Below are 14,339 nucleotides of genomic sequence, written 5' to 3' on the forward strand. Positions count from 1 at the left end.
AAGCTTTGCCATGGCAACCAGCCTAGCCTGGAAACGGGGTCATGGTTTCCTTTGCAGAGCCTGAGATGCACTGAGGCAGAATGAGCATGTCTGCAAGAGAGAATGAGTGAGCGAGTGTGTGTGTGTGTGTGTGTGTGTGTGTGTGTGTGTGTGTGTGTGTGTGTGTCAGTCCCTGTCAACACTGAAGTACTATGCAAGCAATGAAAGCTGCTACTGATGGTCAGTTTGCAAGGCACCGAATATACCGCTTCTTCGGTGTGTGTTTTTCAGACAGGACCAAATAACATTAAGTAAGAGCTGAGCCGAGCAAGGCGCCAGCGGCACTGACATAGTTTACTTTCTTACACACACACACACACACACACACACACACACACACTAGAGGGTGTACACAAATAATGAACAAACACTTAGTTGTCAATTCGAAAAATGTTACTGATCGAAGTTAAACAGTTTTATTTCGATATTTCATTATGTTCAGTCTGTGTTGCAGTTCAGTTATTTTGTCTTGTCGCAGAGTTTAAGTTACAATTTTGAAGTTGTGATGCAATGTCTTTCATTTAATCATCTGTAGATCTTTACGTGCCACCTCATGTGTGCCATCTCAATCTCAGTTTTTCTATTGCTGTGCTAAATGTTTTGCATGTCCCGGAAATAAAAACGAACTATGTTTAGACGGCAAGCCCAAAAGTTACATAATTTGGTTTGTATATATTCTGTACTGGTATACTAGAGGACATTAAGGAGCACTGTGTGAAATTCCTAGAGGAGTTGTTTTCAGACACAATATTTTCTCAGCCATAATGATTATTTTTCATCTAAATTTAACATCCATCAAAACCAACGTCTTTTTCTTCCGGGAGCTATAATGGACCTGATCTCATTATCAAAATTATTTAAAAATCCAAGCTCACATGTGTATGCGCACGCATGTCCACTAACCTGTTTCTCAAAAAAAAAAAATCCTGGAGAGTGAGCCAACACAAACCACTTGACCCAGTATTGCTGTAACAGAAAGAGTTTAAGTGGGAGAGGAAAAAAAGCAGACACTGAAAGGATACTTCACAGTATCATTCTTTTCACTTGAAAAATGTCACTGAAAAGCAAGAGTCGGATGAAAATGTTTTCTTCAAGTTCTAAACCAAACTAAATGGAGAAATTGGGTAGCTCAGGTGCATGAAGCACCATGTACCCGTGACTGATATCCTGAGTTCAGGCCTCAGGCTGCAAATCACAACAGCAACCTCCTCTCCCAAATATATCCTTTCTCTCTTTCGTATTTTAAAAAACAAATCCCTATTTTTCTTTATAAAAAAAACAATGAATCGTTAGGATGCACATAGGCCCTTGCACATGTACTGTATTTCTAGACACACACACAAACAGTGCAACGTGATGGAGACATTTTAGGACACCCCAGTTTTCCCTCTCACTCACACGCACACTCTCAGATGCAGCCTATATCTGAGCCAGAGCACTTGGGGTGAAAGCGCTCGGAGTTTAAGCTGATTTCAATCTAAAACCATATGCTGACAAGCCTTTGTCTGAGTGCCAGCATCCACAGCCAGATGAGATTAAACACACACACACTTACCATTGCCATCATCCCCTACTGCCATGGTTACAGTGTGTTGGATAGAAACTTCCTGTTGTCTGTGTCTGTATTCGCTCCTCTCCCTCTGTTCACTCCTTTGTTTTCTCCTCTATCTCCTTTCCTCTCGTTTGTTCAAGCTCTCTCTGTCTCTGTCATGATGAATCAGGGAGAGGCAGTGATAGGCACAGCGCTGTGACTCGCCTACTGCCAGAGATCTCTGTCAGCTTCCTCCCTCAATCCTTTGCCCTCCCTCCCTCCTCTCCGCAAAACAGCTGCCTTAAACCCTTTAGAGTAAACGCCAAGAGCTGGCCTAAAAGAGATGTGGGGCAAGGGCAAGTGAGAACAAATTTTGAGTGTGTGTGTGTGAGAGTTTGTGTCCTGCACTCAGACTTCTTGAATTTTTGGTAGGTTCTTGTGAGTGTTTAGAGAAAAATCACAAGCTCATGCTCATAACACTCTGTTTCTGACCTTCTGCGACCCTTCTTGGTAGATTTTCTCACCAAAAATAGAGATAACTGAGAGCCTCGGGCTGATCAGTGTTTCTTGTTCGGTGCCAAACAAGAATTCAAGTTGGGAAAATAACAGATTCCAACATTATTTGAAATAACAGTCTAGTATTTTCACAGAGTACACACAAACTTTGACAGAAAATTAATCTTTTCTGGTAATTGATTAATCGTCATAAAAAGTCATTTTTCAAGCATCACTTGTTTTGCCGTTTAAAACCCAAAGATTACGTTTCCTGACACATATGATAAAGAGAGAAAATAATGAATTATCAAAATAGTTGCAGAAAGCTTTTCTGTTGATCAACTAATCGATTAATAATTTCAGTTCTATACCTTAATATCTATTGTTTTGGACTGTTGGTCAGTCATATAATCAGTAATGTGAAGAGGAAACTTTGGGTATTAGAAAATTGCGGTTGACATTTTCCAACAATTTTGACATGTTGTAGACCAAATGATTAATCAAGGTAATAATCTGCAGATTAATTGATAATGGAACAAAAAACGTTAGTTAGTAGTAGCCCCACTTGGAACAACTTAAGCAACTTAAAGTTGTGTGACTCTGAACGGCAAATTGTGGCATGACAAGCTGCAGTAGCTGAGAACTACGACAGAAAGAAGATTAAGTACACTTGAGGTGGCAGCCAAGGCCAAACAACGAGGCATGCAGCCAAGTCCACCCTGGTGAGCATCTGTAGTCACTTTCACCTCTCGTTTACTCACAGAGATTGGATATGTGGTCAACACACATGGTCAAATTGCAAAGAGTATTTAAATGAGCTGTCTAAAGAAGCAGTGGTTGACAATTAAAGCAATGACACAAATACCTTGATTAGTTTACCAAGGTCCTGTAATAGTTTTGAAACAGTCAAGCCATTCCAAACCGGCAGTTTGTAAAATGATTTCTAGGACTGTTGCAGTCTGTTGCTCCTATCATCTTTCTCCTACCATTGTAAATGAAAAGTGATAAGACAATAATCCAAAAAAATGATTCCATCTATATAATAAAAGGCAGTGCTTTCATGCACAGCAAAGCACATGACAGAAAACACAGGTTTAAAAAAAAAAGAAGAAGAAAATAAATCACATTACCATTTGACATAAACAACTACAGAATCATGGACTGAAAAACACAAGTTTGCTTTAAACCCTCGGGGAGTGGGAGTTAAGAGCAACACTCCCTCCATCCCTCTGCTGCCACCAGAGACGGCATCATGGCAACTGCAGCCACTACACACCCTGAGCTCTTCTCCACGTCTCTCCCTATGTCTCTCTCCAAGTAAACAGCCGACCAGGCACCAACCAGTGCTGTCGCTGTTAGACAGATAGATACAGTGACAGGGCAGCCTAAAGGTACCAACAGCCAATGACAGACTCTGCTAGACACCAACAACAGACCTAACTGACCTCACAGAGAGCACAAACTCAGCTTAAAGCCACAAAGTTAAGAATTTATTCGACCAAAGGATGGAAATATTTGTGTACGCACATATTTACACGTTTTGAAATTTTGGTGTCCACAAAGACTATATGTGTACCAAACTGTTAGATGTACAGTCTTTGCCTAGCTTGCACAGTAAATCTACAGTAGTAACTCATTATGCATTATTAGCTGCTCTTGAAAGCTGCTATCCACTGGTACCTGAGGCTTTTAACTGATTCTGTGCTTCTTATTTCCCAATTATCTATAAATACACAACAAATGTGATCAACTTCTAGGAAAGAAGTCAAACAACTTGGAAACTTATCTTGGACCCCGCTTTTAGACAAAGATCTCCAATTAATTCCTTTTTATTGTACTGAAAAAATGTGTTGATCATAAATCAATGCAGTGCAGCTGCGACCTGTCAGTGAATACTGTCAGTGACATGATAACTGGGAAAAACAATAAGAATGCAACTTTTCCTCTCCTGATACCAACTCCGACTGCTCAACTCTGGGTATCTGCTCATACCAAATACCAAGCTGATACCAGTGCTCTCTTTTGACTGCATTTAAAATCTGCAATTGGAATTATCTTTATATAAAGGGTAACCTTAGGCCAGGGATTGCTGTAGCACTGAAAACTGAATCAGAAGCCTGCAAAGACTGAATTAGACTAATGATGGAAACATTGAATTTTATGATACTGAAAGAATCTGGATCAGTCACATCACAGCCGATCCCCAGTCCTCTTGCTAAGGTCAGTATCGGCTTTGATGCTGATTCTGCATATTGGATTGTTACACCCCTTTAAAACAATGCATTATGGATGGATACAGCACAATAACAATAAAACAGCTTCTCTCACCAACTACAAAATAGACCATTTTGTGGATCGATATTCACTAAACATCAAGTCTGAAAATCACAATTCCACACATATGCAAGAAGGGAGACTCAACTATTTTACGGGTGTCAGTAAAACCCTAAAGTGCTACTTTTATATTCTGAGAAGTGAAAACAACAAAGTGAGACATTTCTGTAAAGGGTGTCATCAATACCACAATGACTTTCCAGGGTCAAACAACACTGGCTGAGCCTGAGGCTCCCAGAGATCCACAGCCCACTCTACTGCTGGACAGCAAACACTCAGCTGCAGCCTTCAGCTCAGCTCAGGCTCAGCCAGAAAACCCACATCACACACACACACACACACACACACACAGATTAAACCATTAATCCTGTTAGGTCCTCTTACAGGAGCTCATGGCAACAAATTGACACAACCACAAGAGCACATGCAGATACAGACACGCACAAGCACCCACCCACCCACACCCACACACACACACACACACACACATACTCTCTCTCTCGTCAAATACACACCCAATACCTGACAACAGTACAATCATCTTCACAACATGACTAAACTTGGTGGCTCTCAGAGGCCGATACAATGGTGACAAAACAAATGAGAAAAGGCACTGACCGTGACTCGGGCTGAGAGCCATGTTGCCAGAATTCAAGGCTTCATCAAAACGAGCAAATAACGTCTGTAACCTGGAGAGAGAGAGAAGAAAGAAGGTTAGAGCAAAACAGACATACATAACAAAACTACTGAAATAAATATAATTGCAGAATTGGATACATCCAAATGAGACTGAATTAGGAAAACTATACTCAATCATCTTCATACAAACAGATGGACACGCACACACACAGCCCACAGCTTTGATCTAAAGACAGTCAAGGTGCTGTGAATCCCAAGTGAACGTATCATCAGCAGCAACATGTGGACAGCCTGCCCGCCTGTCTGTCTGCCTGTTGGTGGGTGGGTGTGTCTATTATGTCAGTCACATTCACGAAGCTGCAGCAGCAACACGACAAGAGTCCTTCTGACATGCTGCTCAGCACCACACACACAATCAAAAGCCAGATCTGCTCAGTCATGTGATGAACAGGTAAGACTGTCTGCATGTTAAAAATGCAAAGATCAATCCCAAGTCAAGCTAAAATAACATCTTTGCACATATAATAACCTCAAACATCTTCTGGGCACTGAGCAGTGTCAATACACATTGGTTACACATGACTGACAATAACACAACGCAGACATAATGACCCACGTCCAGTAACATGCCTTAATTTCTACTTGCCAAAAGGACATGAGCACAAAAGAATGAGAGTCATACACACCGCCCTCTGTCTGTCTGTCTCTCTGTCTGTCTTTTGGTGCCTGGGTGCCGGTCCACAACTACCAGACAGCTTAGCAGCCCCTGATAAGTGACGATTAGAGTTGCAACGGACTCCTCAGCCGTGCAGCGTATTCACGTGGTTCCCTTCCTTTCATTAGCATTTTAATTTGCCTTTTCAGTTCAGAGGTAGCCCAGCCTTTAGTCTTCTATAATCGTTTGCCTCAGTATTTCCCAGTGGACTGATTAATAGGTTGCTGCGCAACGTTGTATTAGCACCCATGCTAGTGACACACTCCAGTCCTCAGCTTCCCTCAGCCCTTTGTATCCAACATGGTGCAGTGGCTCCGAGAGGGAGGGAGGGAGGAAGACGGGAGGAGGGAGGACGTGAGAGAAAGAGAGAGAAGGAGCCAAACAGCGAGAGACCAAAGCATGCTACGGGCATACGACAAAGCACCACCTACTGTCGCACAGATGTACTGTATGCTAAGCACACACACACATTGAGAAATCTCCACAGTGGTACAAAGAGTTCAATCTCAGGCAGGGTCTTTAGGTGCATGTGTGTGTGAGAGGGAGAGAGACAAGTGGGCCAGTTTGTGTGACAGGCAGCGAGATTCAGTTACCCTTTACATAACCTCCCTCCCATACCCAGACACACACACACACTCGTCAGAGGGGGAGGGGCTGTACTGCTAGCGGCAGACAGAAAGCAAGCCTGCTCCTCCCCCCTCTATGTCTCTCCTTCTCACCCCACTTGCCTATATTCCCTCCCTCCCTTCTATTCCTCCCTTTTACTCCCACCTCTCTCTTCACAAAGCTGCACCTTTTAGACTGAGCTCTCCATCTGTGGTGGACACAGATCGACTGTCATTGACAAAGGGTCACCCCGAGTCCAGCAGAGACGACTCACACCTTTCAGGTAGTTCTTCTCCTTTTCGAACACGAAATGTATGCATGAGGCAGGTCTACCTGCATTTCACCTACTAATAGGAGACTAGTGTCACAGGTTAATCCCTTGTTGTTACCGTTAACAGAGACTCATGTCTACAACAGTACTTTCATACACAGATTCTTACTAGACCTTAGAAACACACATACTTATAGTAGAGGAAAACTACTATCAAGTTACGTTTTAGTTCACTCTGCACACCAGGGAGTCATTTAAATGATATACTACTAATCATATACTACTGATCAATACAACTGCCATCTGTAACAGAAACACAAACAAAGACATCCAGGTAGTGTCTGGCCTGCATTCAACGTAGGACAGGACGAGCTGGGTCAAACAGCCAGGTCAGATGGTTCACGCTGACCCATTCAGACTGACTGCCAAAGCAGATTTAACCCATGTCACTGTTGGTCTGAAAGGGGTTATCAGGTTCACTGGCAAACGTACACAGTGTACAGTATGTTCAGCTGACCAAATGAGCTGACCTGAAAATGAAACTGTTTTCTAATCCTGTACTGAACAGTCTGGGACGCCATTAGGGACGAGCCTAATTCTGGATAACAGTCCTTATCATTTAACTGACAGTCTACATATTTTAAATCTTTATTACCAGGCCGTAAAATTCAGTAGCCTCTAAACCAAACAACCTGCACGGCATACTGCAGTGGTAGAATTCATACTGGAACCACTATTTATACTGGAACCCACATTAAAAGCGAGATGTGAGCAAGAGCTACTGAAGTGTTCGGTTCACTAAATCCACACAGACTCCGACCTCCGTTCGACAGTCTCTGTTGTCAGAACCAAACTGTCTTCACCAGGAAGAAGTCAGCATTGTTTTTATTTATTGATTCATTGATTTTACATACTATGGTGGGCGGGGAATATGCCACATAGTGAAACTGGCAAGCTCACAGCCACACTGGGATCCCACGCCTTGATCAATGATTACAGATATAATGAATAAATTCAGAACATAAACAGCAGGAGATGTGTGGATTGAACAGCTGTCTGTGGAGATTACTCTTCATTAAGCACGCCAGAGGGAAAAAAATAGACTTAAGTGCAAAAAAAGCCAGAGGGTCCCTGGGTGACGTGCGTCTGTTCTGTGGTGGATGTCAAAACCGCTTTCTAGGTGGATTGGTCTTTGGATTGTTTGTCCTGCATGAAACATGTGATTATAGTCATTAGTCACAGACTCCAGGCCTACTCCTAATTATTTGGGTTACTAATGTAAACAACTTTTCATATAAACAAAATAAACACATCTTGTGTGTGATTTAATATTTTAGGCTTGGATACGATTTCAGGCTCTATTACAGGGGCGAGAGAAATTCCAAATGTGCCTTGGAAAATTAGTGCAGGTGTCACAAACTGCTGCAATCCAGACATGTCAAGGATTTCATGAAGGCTAACCTTGTGTTAAGAAACATGGTTTGAACTGGGGTCCTGAGTTTTTAAAGGATATAATAAAAAGGCAGTCCTCTGGTCAATTCCTCACTTTTAACCCATTTGCTTTCTCCAATGCTCTCACCACCTTTCCACCTCTTATTCTCAGCTTTCTACACTCCCTTTCTCAGCCACGACACCCTCTTTCTCTCCTTTATCTGATGCTAGCTCAACAGAGTTGATATGTGATCTGGTCAGCAAGACCCTGGCCGCAGCCCTGCATTCCAAACACACTCAGACACACACAACCTCCCATCTAGCCTTCATACCAGTGCTCCAATATTATTAGTAAAGTAACAAAACAGGTATGAGATACTGGTACTAATTGCAATTCATGCAAAAATGTATGAATATTTTAAAGAATTTCATATAAATTGTACACTACATCTACAAAAAAAAGAACAAGCATTGGTTTCAGACCTCTACATATGACCTAAAGCAGACAGACACACAGCAGTCTGCATGAATCCCACATACACAGACAGTTTACACTGGAGACAGGTTTAATATGCGCAACACATGACACATGGTCACAGCCAGCATTCACAGACGCAAGACTCATACTGAGCAGTCAGCACACAACACTGGCTGCTGCACGGATCTCACACATGGGAGAAGGAGGGAAAGTGGGGGCCGAGAGAGAGGGGGTCACTTTGTGCTTAGAATAACCCTCAATCCTCCACATGTAACCAGGACGACCAAAGAAGGACAAAACCACTCAATAGACCACTTCAGATTACAACACACACACTTTTCCACAATTTTTCCAATTTTTCCCCAACTCTGTTACTCCACCCAACGCCTTTGTACCCCATCTGCCCCCTCCCACCCTCCTCCCCCAGTCAGTCAGCATTGTGCTCTGGATGAAAGTGTCTCTGTGTGTGTGAAGGGCAGAGTGGTGCATGGTGTGGCCTGGGACAGACCGAGTGCCAAGGCCACGGGACCCACAGACCCTTCACACAACTCATCCCTGCTGTGTAGAGCGGCCACACATACACATACACACACACACACACAAATAAAAATATGACAGTCACAAAGACAGAGCTGATGAATAACTGACACACACAAACTCACCGTGCAGCAGGCAGTCCTCTCTTCCCCAGGTCTGCTCTGACCCTCTCTCCAACATGACGATAAACATCCACCAATGTTGTTATGGAGGCCTCACGTACCTACAGACAACAGACAATAACCAATTTAAAAGTCATACACACACATAAAACGCGTCCACACTATACTGGCACTAGTATACCATGTAAAAATAGCGTGCGTTTGTTAAGATTATGGTTAATTTTCCTTAATAATTCCATACAGATTACTCGTTCTCCCATGTGTGGGATTACACAGGCTAAGTGTTGCAAACGTAAACACATTAAAGGAAATTACCCTTAAGGGCCCATATTCATCCCCCTAATGGGAGACATCTGATTTGCTAGTCATGTTGTGAGCACTGTTGTGATTGGGTAGTGGGATGCTGTTAAAGGGATTCTCTGCAACTGAGGGTGGGCGGGCCTGTTGAGGATGTTGATTGGTTGGGACAGTATGTGGGTAGATAATCATTGGGTAGACGATAGGAGCAGATTTCAGTTTTGGGGTGCAACTCCACAGGAGATTAAACCAACCTCTCTCTATCCCTCTCTCTCACTTACACGCGCATACACACATATTCTGCTAGTACCGTTGTGTGGGTTAATGGCTGGGTGTTGGTGCTCCTGATTCAGCAGTGAAGCTGGGTGGGGGACTCTACAGAGCCTATCTCCTCACTAATAACAGTAATAATCACAGAGCTGCCTTAAGATGCCTGCCAACACACTTTGGATGCTGAGAGCTAAACCACAGGCTTAGCTACAGACTGATACAAGGAAGACACAATGACCTCTACACACTCACACAGAAATTACAGTATAAATAGATACACAGGCATGCTGATCATGTCTCACATTGCTAATGCGCTGTGTCTCTTACCTGTGGGTTCTGGTCTCCAGTCAGAGAGCAGAGATGAGGAACTAGTTTACTGAGGCTCAGTGGCTGAGCTCCATACCTAAAAGAGAGCCACAAGAAGACAAGGAAATGAGACGGATGACATTTATTTATGACAATGTAAAGAAAACATGAAATATCTGATCTTGCTGTCCCTCATTCATATCACATTTTCAGGAATGAGGAAAACACTTCTATTCTCAGGAGGGAGACTGGGCACACAAGACTATGTAAATACTTCATAATATAAAATTAAATATAAAAAGCAGCAGTGTTCAACACACTGCAACTTGAGAAAACAAGCAAATGAAGAATACATCTTCACCACTTGACAACACATACATCACGTCTAGAAAAAAACCCACTGCAAGTACTAAAGAATGAACAGGAAAAGTTAGAGCATCATGGAACTGAGCTAAAACACAACAGAAGTTTTCTGGGGTCACCAACACACTAGTGATTAGTAAATGGCTAGCATTATATGTACAGCCAATTTCTCCAGTAATATCTGATGTAATCATAATGTTTAAACAAAAATGAACATAAATCATTCTCCAACATCGTCGACAAGCGGTCAAGGTGTTCATCAGTTTTTATTGTCAAAAGGAAACTTCTGTTGTGTTGTGTGCACTTTTTCTATTTGCAGTGCATATCTCCTCAAATTTCTCAACTTACTAGTGATTTATTTACTTGGAGAATTTTTCTTTCTAAATTCAACATACTATAACTGTTGTCTAAGTGAAGAGGGCTTCTTCATTTCCTTGCGTTTTGACCATTTCTTTGTGTTTTCATAAATTGCACTGCACTGAACTTTCTCAGCCACTGTAACACAGTAATAACAATATAAACATGTGAAAACCCAGAAACAAACCATTTCTGTGCCATATTTTCTACTACTCAGGCTTAACTGATACCTGTGTACACTCAGTAAACATCTTCAGCTTTACTATCAGGTAACCGCTGAGCATTTAGCACAACAGTGTCGCTTTCCATTAGCAAAAAGAAGCTAAAATTAGCACTGCCATTCCAACAGGCCAGATTTGCTGTGTGTGGTAACCTTAACGTGGAAAATACAGTAAACTAACAAACAGTGTTTGTTTGATGACACTTTCAGCTTGCAAAATGCAGGTGAACTATGATAGCTACGTCTTTACAATCCCAGACTGTATGGGATACTAAAAGAGCAGAAATCCTCTCATAACTAATTGAAGGAAATTAGAACAAACTAATTTATTTAGAAATGAGCAGAAGACAGAAAGATGTGCATAGAATACAATGAAAATGAAGTCAAAACGCTGAATGAATAAGCTGTGAGAAAGTTTTGCATAGTTTTATCAACAAGCCTTTATGCAAACAGGCCCACATCAATTTTATTTCTAGCATACATTAAATCTTTTATTCTATTTTTCCCCAGACGTGATCTTTGACCTCCTGTGGCTTCTGGAAAAGTGGCCCTATAGAAACCTTGCCTGCATATTTTCCTTGGAACATAGTAATAAGATAAATTCCCATTCCAATTATTCGTTCATGTTGACAGCTGAGCATGACACCATGTAAGAGTTCAGGCCGTGGTGAATTGAGAACATATTTTTAAATCCCTAAAAAAACAAATAGCGACATGTATGCTCTGATGTCACATAACAAACAGTGGTAGTGCCATTCGTAGCACTGTGCCACCTCTACAGTTAAGAAGATTAATCCTGGAGACAGACTGTGTGTGCTTCTTGAACAAACAAAATGGTGCATGCCCCTGGAGAGTAGTAATAAAAACCTACCTCTCAGTGTCCAGAACATTAATGAACTCATACTGAAGATGTACGGTGTCAGTGCAGAATTAAGGTTGCAGAATATATACTAAAATATCTACATATGAAATCAATGAGTTGGTTTTTAAGTACAATTATATATACTATATGTTCACATTATTATTGTAAGGCCTAATGTATGACCTTCTGCCCACAAGATGAGAGAAAATATGCCTACATTTAATAGTTTTATAATTCACAGTGTATTCTTTCACATTTCACCCTGGAAGTCATACAGATGAAGAGGGGGAAGTTACTCACGTGCTGAGCGTGGCACTGAGACAGAGGCAGACTCCTTCTCGACTGCGGAAGTTCTTGTGTTTAAAACCAGGAAGTAGTCTTTCCCAAATGTACTGGACAAAGGCGAAGAAAGGAGAAAAGAGAGAGATGGGGGAGAGAGGGAGAGTGAAAGAAAGAGGGTGTCACTAGGAACGAGCAGAGGAAGGTCCTGCTACCAGGCAACTCATCAGGGGTTTGATTACAGAGTACAGAGGAGGATACAATCTGTGGAGATGTGCATGTGTGTTGTGTGTAGACAACACAAAGCAGAGTGGAGATGTAGCCTGTGTAATTCCTTTAACATCCAGAAGAGGGAGCCCAAAAGATAAAGTACCTCTCAGCTGTAGTGAGTATCTATTGATGTGGAAGTGGCTGTGATTTTCTGCAGTCTCTGATTTGCATTCTTCCGAATAACTGAGAAAACTGCAATTGACCTGTCCACTGACAGCATACAAAACGCACAATGCAGTTTTTCACAGTTGCAAGCTTTCATACTATCTACTGTCAGTGCCTGAATTTATATATAACAACAGTCCTGAAACTATTTTAAGGAACACCCGATGTTGTTGTCTTTCTGTGGTTATCACTATTTTTCTGACATATATTACAAGAGTCTTTTTTCTGGTCAGGGTCCTGAGACTGAGATTTTTATGTACATGTCTGTGTGTGTCTCACCATGGGTGACGCAGTCTGCTCCATACAGCGAAGGATGAGAGCTTGGCTGTTCTCCCTGACCTGGTCCTTTCCATCGCCCAGCCTGTCCACCAAAGCTGGCAAGACTACAGACAGAGAAAGGGATAGAGCGAGAGCGCGAGAGAGAGAGAGAGAGAGAGAGAGAGAGGATGGGGTAGTGATTACAGTCAATGGATGAAAAATGCAGTTTAATGTGCAGTATTTACGTGAAGTACAGGAGAAATGAGGCCACACATGACACAGTCTCAACCAGATTTAAATGCCAAAGACAATAAAGACTGCCCCCAAGTGGTGTGCTTTTAAAACACATAAATATACATAAAGATGAAGATTAGTTGATGTCTGTTGGTGTGTGAGAGAGAAAGAGACAAAAACCCGTCATGTAAAAGCTAAAGCAATACCACCATCGACCGGGGCTCTGACAATACGAGGGGAAAGAGAGGACAGGAAATGAGAAATGGACCGTGACTAAAATAATGTCAAGATCATCAAATGCTTTCATGTCAGTTCCACTTTATCGAACACACAACGGCGCCAGTAGCACGGTCCATGTAATGCAGTGACGCACACTGTACAGAATAAAAAGTAAGAGCCTTTAAATTCTGGCATCTAAGCAAACTATAATGAGGATTTTGGCAACTACACAAATGTTTCAGATACTCTAATCCTCTATGAAATGACGAACAGAGTTGGCAGAAGGGCCCTCAGCTTTAACATCAGGTGAACAGGTACTTGACAGCGTTTTATCTGATGGCCTGCCATTTGGGATTTCCAATATGAATAAACAATCTTCAGGGAAGAGATCATTTAAAAACGATGTGTCTGGTGATATTCTATATTTTTTTTATTATCAACAAATCCCATGAAAAGACAGAGTATTCAAAGCCTGATTTAGCTTATTCCTCCGTGCCCTAGACTTCCAAAAGCTATTAAAAACATCAATGAGACAAAACGTTGCACTAGCGGACATGTTCCTCATTATGACGAACATGAAATCCAGCTGTTTTAAGAAATCATTTAGCCCTTTCCCCCTTTTTAAATTTATTTATTTACTTCTTTTTTTCCCTTCTAGATGAGAGCCACAGACATGGTAGGGAAGCCAGAAAGTACTGGTGGACTAACACATGGTTTTGGTCTTTTCATGAGATTTGTTGAACACAACAAAAGCATCGCCAGCCTTATCCTTTAACTCACAAAGTCAAAAATTCACAACATACAATGGTTTAAATGGCTCGTTTCAGTCATCAAACCCACAACCCTGTTCAAACAGGCAAAACGCCAAATCTGGTGAATCTTTCTCTGCTTGACCACCAAATGGAAAAAGTTAAACACTCTGAGTTACATAAAACCTCCCTTTGACATTCATGCAATGAGATAAACACAAACACACAGACACACTCCTACCCACATTCCTAGTCTGAAACTTCAGCGAGGAGAGTGATGTCATCTGTCCTT

General features: G+C 41.9%; 1 protein-coding gene across 1 annotated transcript in view; it reads right to left on the reverse strand.

The window, feature by feature from the left end:
* clasp2 (cytoplasmic linker associated protein 2) overlaps positions 1 to 14,339 on the reverse strand; it is a 52,938-nt gene that overhangs the window by 32,417 nt on the left and 6,182 nt on the right. Inside the window, exons 3-7 of the mRNA XM_070921396.1 lie at positions 12,867 to 12,970; positions 12,174 to 12,265; positions 10,093 to 10,168; positions 9,202 to 9,299; positions 5,018 to 5,088 (exon numbers count right to left, since the gene is read on the reverse strand). Of these exons, the coding sequence (XP_070777497.1) occupies positions 5,018 to 5,088; positions 9,202 to 9,299; positions 10,093 to 10,168; positions 12,174 to 12,265; positions 12,867 to 12,970 (441 nt within the window). The remainder of the gene's footprint in view (positions 1 to 5,017; positions 5,089 to 9,201; positions 9,300 to 10,092; positions 10,169 to 12,173; positions 12,266 to 12,866; positions 12,971 to 14,339) is intronic.

The sequence above is a fragment of the Enoplosus armatus genome, chromosome 16 (assembly GCF_043641665.1).
Source record: "Enoplosus armatus isolate fEnoArm2 chromosome 16, fEnoArm2.hap1, whole genome shotgun sequence".
Taxonomy (NCBI): Eukaryota; Metazoa; Chordata; class Actinopteri; order Centrarchiformes; family Enoplosidae; genus Enoplosus; species Enoplosus armatus.